Source organism: Aptenodytes forsteri, unplaced genomic scaffold, assembly GCF_000699145.1.
Source record: "Aptenodytes forsteri isolate BGI_AS27 unplaced genomic scaffold, ASM69914v1 Scaffold158, whole genome shotgun sequence".
In the NCBI taxonomy this organism is placed as follows: Eukaryota; Metazoa; Chordata; class Aves; order Sphenisciformes; family Spheniscidae; genus Aptenodytes; species Aptenodytes forsteri.
Genome location: NW_008794601.1, coordinates 378,617 through 388,625, shown reverse-complemented (window position 1 = coordinate 388,625; position 10,009 = coordinate 378,617). Strand labels below are relative to the sequence as shown.

Here is a 10,009-nt window from a genome sequence, read left to right as displayed (position 1 = left end):
CGTGATGCTAATGATTTTAGGGCAGTGGGCTCAGTCCCATGTAGCCTGGGACCTTTAGTTACAGACAGTTACCTCCCAGTGGGAGCTGCATAGACCATTAATCTGATTTGGTGGGAAATAGATAGAGGAGGCAAAGAAGTGGTTTCTGTCTGGAGAGGGAAGGAAATTGGACATGAAATTGCAGGAAATTGATTGTGGGAATTGCACCTACAGTTCAGGCTACTGAAAGACTTTTGCTCAATGCTTCATGCCTAATGTAGGCATACCAACCTCAGGCAAAGTTCCCTGTGGGATCTGTAACTCTTAGAAAACCCAGGCTAATTAAAGATTTTGAAGACCTTCACATAAAAATCAAGTTGATGGTTTTTCCAAAATGCTCAGATGTCACACAGACAACCTCAGTAAAAACAGTACTCATAAAACCCTCATACCACCTCATAACAGAGCACTCAGGCTTCTGAGTTCTGAATTTTTTTAATAAACGAGACTTTCATTTTTTTTTGTCACTATGAAAAACACGAATTTCAGAACAAAAGGCCTATTTTAAATAACAGCCAGGCACTTTTGTGTTTGTTCCAATTGGAAACAGAAGAAAACACGTACCCATTCATATTTCAGAACTAACTTCAGTGTCTGCATTTGTGCCTTTTAATGGGTTTAACAGGAAGTGTATGATTGTGCATTTTCCTGAACAGGAATGTTTTTCTGAGCTGACTCCAAAGGGATGTTCCAGGGTTGTTAACTGTGATTTTTCAGCAGCGTGAAATCCACTGAAATTGTTTATACCAGCTATATCTGCCTAATGTGCCTAATCAATCTATCTCTAAGGTGAAGCTGTGTGCTTCACTAATCGTAAAGCTATGATAGTAGATATTGCTTATTTTTACTCTAAATTATGGTAGGGTTTAAAATGAACTCTGAATTTGATTTATCAACAGCTATGATGCTAATTCAGCAATGAAGTCATGGTGTTCTGAGACTAAATATTAGCACTAATGAGAAAACATAGCTTCCATATTTCATAACTCTGAGTTTCCACTACGTATGGACAACTTCTAAAGTTGCATGTAATTTAATCATGTAATCATTAACTAGGCAAGTATTTACACATAAATCATTTTACTTGGATTACAGAGTACCAGCAAATGTGAAACCAGATAATGTTCAACTGCTCGAGAACGTTCATGCTTCATTTTTGTTTTTTAGAAGGTAAATAAAGTTGCATGTAATTTAAATCATTAATCATTAACTAGGCAAGTATTTACACATAAATCATTTTACTTGGATTACCAGCAAATGTGAAACCAGATAATGTTCAACTGCTCGAGAACGTTCATGCTTCATTTTTGTTTTTTAGAAGGTAAATGTGTCTACTGCAAGACAGCGGTGGTTGTCCAATTGCATTTTCCATCAGGATGAATGGAGCATGTCTTTAGTTTTAAAAACAGATTGTTCTTTCTCTTTGAAAACAGAAGCAACAGAATTGAAGACATATAAACTGCAGTGTCTAAACAGTGAAAGTATAAGGCCAAGGTACCCACACTGAGACAGCTGAAACAGTCTGGTTCTCAGAAAGTACATCACTTCTGTTGCCACCTCCAGGTTTTAGGTTCTTGCCAAAGCAGTTACTTGTCTGAGGATCCTGTGGCAGTTCATGCCCTCACACCATTCTGCTTTCAGGGAAAAAAAATAAAGTGAACTCCCTCCCACCACGGACTTCCCCCCAGAAACTGTGCTGGGATTGTCATTCCTTCCTTCTGTTACGTTTCTATCCTCTTGTTGATAATTCTGGTACTGTGAGTCACTTAGACATCCACAGCCATTCATGTTTCTCAAGAAAGAATTTCCTTCTCTGCAGGATAATAAATGGTGGGAGATCTTTCTTCAAAATTGAGCATAAAGAAAAAACTCGTAATATTTCCAACGTGAAATAGATCTGTTCTGAAATCCCATGTTTCCAAAATTTGATTTAACAGTTTACCAGGAAATTATTTCAACCTGGGACTGCTAGTGATTAGATCTTGCTGAACTGCAAGTGATTCTGAGCGAGACAGAGTGTTAATCTCTGTCTGATCCTCAACTAGTCTTCACTGCAATAAGTCTGTTGCTGTGAGCACAGAAGAAAATACTTCAGCGGGAGTTGCAGTCAGTATGAAGAACTTGGTATTCTGTTAAACTCTCTTGGCATTACTTGATAGAGAGTTGTCATACCTTGGAGTTCATATCAGGCCAAATTGCAGGGTGTCTGAGGCGCCCTGTTAGGAGGCAGTGCAAGCAATTAAGAGTGTATGAGGGTGTACAACATACTATGAGAGGCGGCAGAGAGGGAAAAGTATTTTAGAAATAAGGTCACTTGATATTCACTTAGGCCCCAATCCAATATTCTTTAAAGCTCACTAGATTCAGTGGCTATATGGTAAGATTACATCTTTACTGATGTGCTTTCCAGGTTCCAGAATAAGGATTTTTAGCAATGTTTTGGTAAAAATCTAGGTTTTAACGGCTGCACCTATGAGAAGCAGAAGTCCAAGCTGAATTCTTATCACTGAAATTTTTAAATAGAACTTTCTTGTGTAATAATCATCAGAAATTTATAGAATAAGTTATCTAATTTACCTCCCAATATTTCTGACATAAGTAAGGAAAGCTGCTGATAAAATTCAGTGAAGTGTAAAAAAAAACTAAAAAGACCAAACCCCTGAATTGGAATGTGGATACGTGTATTTGCACGTTGGAACGACTAAGGGTTTAACTGAACATCATTGCTGAATGTCAAAGGAAAAGTGGACAGGGAGTGTTGAGAAGTATCTTTTTAATGCAGGCCAGAATTTCACTGAACTTCAGGTAAACTCAAGTTAGTCCAGCTTGTTTTGAATGGAGCTGTTATTTGGCAGCAAGGCTGTTGAGCTGTTAACTTCTCCAATGTCGATTTGGCTGCAAAAGGGAAGATCTGCATTCTTAAATTTCTGCCGCTAAATCTTTTATCTTCCTCCTGTAGCTAGGGATTCATGTAAATTTTTCTTGTAATAGAACCTTTGTTTGAATGTGCGGCTGCTAAGATGCAATGTTTATTAGATTTAGACTTCAGAAGTCAGTACTAGCTAACTAACCCAGCCCATTAGCCCAAAACCGGTACTGAACGTTTTCAGTGCTTATAAGGCAGTAAGCTCATTGTGTAATGGAGTCAAGGCTTTCTTGAGAGCACAGATTCATTCATTGACTTAATCAGCTATCTGCAAAGCTCGTAGGCAGTATGCTCCCTTACAATAAGGCATTAAAGCAGCAGACAGTCCTACTTGGTGCCATACATGGGCTAAAACCAAAATGTCCGTCACATGTACATCAGTGACTTTGGAATGCCTTCTCCTGTTGATTTATGTTTTGCCTACTGCAAAAAGTTTTAATCCTTCAAGTAAGTATTAGGCAGTGTCATTTTTAGAAATTAAAATGGAAATGATTCAGAAAATGCTGTGAACAGACACATGCATCATCTCCTGTTAAACGTCTTGGCATTCTGTGTCCTACCCCTGAGCTCCACTAGCTGGACTGGACTGTGCTGTCATGAAGCATAACCGCGAGTGAGCACACGAAGCCAAGAACTGAATCAGATGTTTTTACAGATTATATGAAAGAACGAACTTTGGTTTGTATCTGTTGTGTTTCCATGTGAGCAACTCTTTATCTTCGTTTACAATTGAACTTCTTCCAAAATGAAATTTAAAGAATTTTGTAGCACAAATGGTTGTGGTTAGTGGCAGCAGAGTGGCATGGAGGAGACAGCGAAGGACACCATGCTAGGGGATCCCAGCTCTGTTCTTGGCTCTGCCTTTGATTTGCTGGCAGGTACATTCTCAGCCTTACTCCCACTTTCTAGCCAGTGAAAAATGTGTCTTCCGTGGAAAAGGCCTTGAGATAGAGATGACAGAATCCCAGAGTCTGTATTTATTTACTGAGGTATTTAGGGACCTGTTTGGATTTTTGTCACTCTAGTCCTCTGCTTTTTTGTCTCTAGGAGGCTATAGCAGCTGAAAGGCCCTGGCTTTGGTTAGAGTTGTGTTGGTTTAGTCCCTGCACAAACAGCCCTTGCCTCAAAGAGCTCTAGTCTTCAAGGGCAAGCAGGGGCGGGATGTAATCTTCTCATTTTCCAGCTCATAAAATGACTTGTCCAAGGTCACATCTCTCAGTATCTCAAGCATTAGTTCCATAGCAATAATGAAACAAAAAAGAAGTTACTTCAGAACCTGGAGCAAAAATACTTATAAAACTAATTTTCAACAACTTGGATGTTCTTAAATATGTTTTGTTGATCTCTAAATCAGAAAAAACATAATAGTATCAGCTTTGTTTAAAGTGGACAGTGTCATCAGTATTTTCCATCTTTTTTACTTGCATCAGACTGAGTGGTGGTACAATTGCCCACATCTGCAGTAGCTTCTACATTCAAAGCTGTGTCCTGAAAAAGCTTTTGTGGGCTTGGGTTTCATGTACGGTCACTTCACTGTAAATGAAAACTGATCCCTCGTATCATTCTGCAAATGCAACATTATGTTTCAGAGAAGTAGTTTCAGGGAAGGAAAGGACACCCGGTTTTGTGGGGACATTCCTCTGGAGGCTTTCACTTTGATCAGCAGGGTTCTTTTTTGAATTGTTCTTATGGTTGCTACCTCGATTCTAGAGGCATCACAGGAACTGACTTGGGAGGGGGGAGACTGTTGGTATTTCTTCACTCAGTCTTTACTGGAGGTACCTTAGAGTCATTTAACATGTTTTTTGGGTTTTTTTAAATTCCCTTAATGGGATCTAGTACCCAAAAGAGGGAGAAGAAGAGTAGTACAAGGGCCAGGCCTGGGAACAGGGAGGTGCAAATCCATTGCTGGGCTTCATTATCCTAGAAATGCTTTCTACAATTAACCTGTAACTCCTTAATCTCATGGGTTGCCCAATACACTAATTTTATTTTGTTTTTTACACTGACAAAGAATATCCACCTTCCCTCCACAGACGTGGCACAGTGACCCTTATTAATATGATTTCAGACACACGCAAACCTAACTTTTAAGTGAAAACAAGCGAGAGATTCTACAAAACTACTGAGAAATAGTTGAAAAGGAAGCGTGTTTATCCACCGTTTAGGGATGTTGTTGAGATCCTGATCCTTTTGACTCCTGTTTGGAGAAGGGGAGAAAACAAGCAAACAGTGCTGCGCACAGGACTCAGGTGGTTAATGTACTGTGTATTATTGCTGTAAAGCCAGGACCTCAATCTCTCAACTCTCCAGAACACAAACAGTCCTTGGCTTTTATAGAATCATAAAGAGCTGCCTTAAAGGCTGAGGACAAATTCAAGCCCTGATACGAATTGGCATAGATATTACTGTATCCAAAGGGAGTTACAGTTTCTTGCACTGTGGCTGAATTTGATCCACAAGTGAACGTAGCTGTCCCATCAAATTCTACTGAGCAGCTTGTCTTCTGCATTCTTGCCATTCAACTGTCACGTAAAATGACGTTTTCAGCTGAATTCCAGCTAGTGGAAGACTTTTGGAATCTCTCCAGCATTCTGCAGAGAAGCAGGGGGTGGAATCTAAGTGCTGAGGAGATCCAAATGCAAGAGGAACTCTAACCCTGCAAAACTTACAATTAGTCTTAATGCCTTTGCTTTTTTCATACCTTTTTGAATGAAGTGCACTACGCAATGGAAATTTGAGATAAATTAGCTCTGTAGTCTTCACGTGAAGTTTGGCATGGAAAATAAAAAGTCATTTGTTACAAGGTTGAATTATGTGTAGGATATCTCCAGCTATAATGAGCTCAGGTTTTCTAGCAGTGTTAGAATAAACTCTTGCCTGGATCTCCTGCAGAGTATGTTTTTTTTCCCTAAGAGCATATTTCTTTCTACTTGATCAGCTCATCTCTTGCAGATGATAAAATTATCTGCAAAGATTTTTATCTGATGTTGTGCCATAAATCATATTTAGTTGTAGGATTAACATTTGCAAGCATAGAACGTTTATGGAAAAAAAAGTTGGGGGGCTGGCAGTTTCTCAGTATTTACATGAAGAAGGGAGATGGGATTCAGGATAGACCTTGCAGACTTTTCCAATACATGACCATTTTTACAAGGTGTGGGTCTGCTCAGCTCCAGTGAGCTACAGTTGAGCCTCTTTGATAGTGTTTCTCTTGGTGAGGTTGTAAGATAAAGAACCCAGGAGATCGTGACCTTGGGCAAGCAGCTTTGTCATAGAAGAAATAAACACGTGTTCCAGCTGTGCTGAAAGCTACACATGCTGGCAGCCAGGTTTTCCAGTCCTTTGACACGCTCAGGCTCGTCTGAGTTTTGTAGAAATGCTCAGCCCCTTTGGAGGCAGTGGAAGAAGGGCCAGTTTTTAAAAGGTTTGTATTACCAGCAGCTTCCAGTTTACCCTTCACAGCCGGATTGTCCAAAAGAGGTCAGAAGTCAGCATGCGAGACCACTTTGAACGTCTGCCCACAAACATAGTCGCCAAAATGGAGAGTAGCACCCTCTAATCTGGCTTCAGCAAACTGCAAAGGGCCAGAACGAGTTGGTGATTACATGGGTTTTCAGCAGGTGTAACGCCCATCCACAAGTGGGGACTGACTAACGTGAATGTAAGCAATCCTGTTCAAGAGGGATCTGCATGTGCTACAGACAACCTGGAAGCCTCAAAGGTTTATCTTGCTGCAAGAGCTGCGCGATGAATGCGGATGTGCTGAGCACCCAGTGGGTTTGAGGCTGCGTTGTGATAGATGCTGTACAAAATGCATGACTGAGCACATTATTTACATGGGTTTTTTTTATCTCTGTTTCTCTGGTGCAGGTTCCTCACCACATGAAGACTTTACCCTATTACAGTTACGACCAACCAGTGATCGGATACTGCCAAGCTCATAAGCCTCTCCATGTAAATAAGGGGTACGATACCATGTCCCGGGAGCAGGCTGAGACAACCAACCTGGAACTCAGTCGAGACCACAGCTTCATAGCTACAATCGCACGTTCGGCTGCTCCAGCCATTTACATTGAGAGAATACCAAACTAACGACGGAGACAACTTCTTCAGGGGGCGGAGTGGGGAGTTCTTTTGAGAGACCTTTCATCTCAGAAGAGACCAGGGCAAGAAACTAAAATCTACCATTCCAGTTACAAATGTTCCAACACAGACAAAGGGAAGGGGATAAAGCAAACTCCGCAGACTGTGGAAATGCTATCTTGCAGTACACACTGAGAACTTCAGGATTTTCTTTGCTTTAAACTTTCAAACAAATTCCTCAATGTAAATATTAAAGAGAGATTGTCAAGTTCTTATTAAAAAAAAAAAATAGATTTCACTCTAGCTACATAAAGGGATGGATTAAGAGTTTTGTTTGTATATTTGATTTTTCTACATTGCACGGTTCCAGGGAAGGAGAACCACAGGTAAAAATAAAGGGGGTGGGGAGGGCAAGGGTTTGGGTGGGGTGGGTCAGCCATGTTTCCTTCTTAAGTGTTTATTACTCTTCAAAGATTTGTTTAATATTTTTGTTCTTTTTAAACAAACAAAAGATAGATATATATATTTTCTTTTGGGGGTTTGTTTTTTTGTTGGGTTTGTTTTTTTTTTTTTAGTGGTCAAGAGATAATATTTCAAACTTCAGACATGGGCATTAAAGCTTATGTTGAACCAAAAGGACATTGGCAATTGATGCAGCAGAAACAAAGAAACTTGGGTGCATGTACATTTAAGACACAGGCTGTACACTATGGAGGGTGCTTTTGATTTTTACTATCTTCATTGTGCTTCATTGTTGACACTATAATTACTTTTCGGGCTCCAAAAAAGGGGAAAACATGCAACGGAGTAACGACTCTCATATTTACAGTCCAGCGGTGCTTGTTAAGCAAAATTAATGGACGTTCGGGAACCAAAATGGAAGTGATGTGCTTGAAATGGATCAGAAGGAAAATCTTTTAAAGCAAGAGTATTTGGTGAAACTCACTGGCTGACACAATTTCTAAAACACAGGAGAATGTGTAACATTGGTTTTTGTTTTTTTAATTAATTATTATGATCAGTTAGTTTTTGTGTAGTTTTTATCAATAAAATGACAACAAAAAAAGTGGTGGAAAAAATAAACATATTATTTTGTGGTTGGGACACCACAGCCAAGCTACTGTTTGAATGATTTCTCTGGGTGTGTGACACGGTGACTCAGTGGACTAAGGGAACCATGCTTTGTCCTGTTTCACCTCTATCTCGCCTCTTAGAAGGAGCTCAAGGAATTGTTTTGGGGTTTAAAAAACCTGATCTGAAGAAGCTCAATTTATTTGGCTTGTCTAAGAAAAGGTTAAGAGGTGATTTTATCAGAACACCTATATGGGCCTGGGGGAGGGGAAGAGGGAGGAGAAGCCACCTTTTTTTACTAAAGGGGTTTTTTTGTTTCTTCTATCGGAAGGCAGGCTTTTCAGATGCAAACCCTGAGCTGAAGCTAAACCAATTCAGATTAGAACACAAGGTTTTTAACTGGAGGGTGAATAATACAACAATGAGGTTTAGGACTTAATGAATTTCGTGATTGTTTCAAGTATTTATACTGAGTGTTTTTCTGAGAAATACGCTTAGCCACATGGTAAGGGCTTAATGAATTTCTGGAAGTGCTGAGTCTTATATCACATACTTGATATTAGATTGTCTTCTGTGTTTCTCGCCTGAAAAACTTACATATTTTTCTCTGAAAGGAAAGGAGGAATACGTATGGATGTACACATTCTATGTGCTAGGCAGCTTGCAGAGAAACATGGATGTACAAAGTCAACTTGATGCATTGAAGGTAACGTATTTAGAATTAAGTGTTAGACAGGAAATGAAAAGAAAATGGAGTGAAAGGCTGGGTGATGAGTTTACAGCCAGCTCTATTAGACATCTTGATATCTGTCAGCTTTAGCAGTGCTACGGACTGAGGGAGAAAGCTGTTTGAAACACTAGTTTCCTTCAAATTGAGTTTAAAACATTGACCCACAGCCTATTGAGCTGAAAATGGAAGAACTCCCGTTGATTCCTGTGGGCTCCGGATCAGCAGTAGAATACATTTCAATAAGCATCAAAAGTATAATGGCATTCCCATGCTCCTAAAAGATGAGGATGGTAATGTTTTTACTATAAGGTCCATTAAAGACAGTTGTATAATTCTGGTTCGGTTTTTAAGAGGGCAGTTATGTATCTGCCAACCTGATACTAGCAAAACCAGGGAAGGAAATGTCAAGCAGGAATACTTACTGTCTTTTTATGTTTTTTCCTTAAACTCCCAGCTGCTGGGGTCATATGAATATTGGAGAATAGCTGTTCGGTTTTTAATTCCATTTATAATCTTCATCAATGCAACTTCCCCCCACACTCTGAGAAAAGCAACTTTGTAACTGCTGAAAGGGAAGGTAAAATGAAACAAACTCCCTTTTTTCATTTCCTGATTTCAAAATAATTTTAGCATTGGTTTGGGGGATGTTTGGAACTGGCATCAGACTCGGATTACAGATTTTCTTTGCAATTATTGGGAATTGTGCTGCCCAAGGAGAACAAAACGTACTACCGTGTGCGCAGTCTCCTGGATGAATTCATGCTTTTTCTGCCTGAAACATTGCTGCGTTTCTGCTGTTTATACACTGATGCCGGTTTGGGCAAGAACCCTATAACTTTTCTTTGTGTTCTTGACAGTTAAGGAGGTAATGTTCCAAGAATGTTTTGAAGACATGAACTTATACCTTGCTTAAGTGCTAAAGGTCATGAAGAGGTAAATATTTATGTCATAGATTGCTTTAGATCAAAGCAGAAGTCATTACAGCATGTACCGAGCTACCTGAACTAGTGTTGGTTGTGGTGATCAAACAAAAAGGGCTCTATACAAGCCTGTCTGGGACTCTAGATGTAACAGAAATTGAAACTTAAACTACCATGGCTGCAATTAAAGCCAAAGAAATTTGATAAAGAAAACTTGCTCTTCAACTGTAATGCAAC

General features: G+C 39.6%; 1 protein-coding gene across 1 annotated transcript in view; it reads left to right on the top strand.

Annotated features, from left to right (window-relative positions):
* Positions 1-7,060, top strand: part of LRRTM4 (leucine rich repeat transmembrane neuronal 4) — a 229,932-nt gene extending 222,872 nt beyond the window's left edge. Inside the window, exon 3 of the mRNA XM_009273033.1 lies at positions 6,839-7,060. Within this exon, the coding sequence (XP_009271308.1) occupies positions 6,839-7,060 (222 nt within the window). The remainder of the gene's footprint in view (positions 1-6,838) is intronic.
* Positions 7,061-10,009: the final 2,949 nt, after the last annotated feature.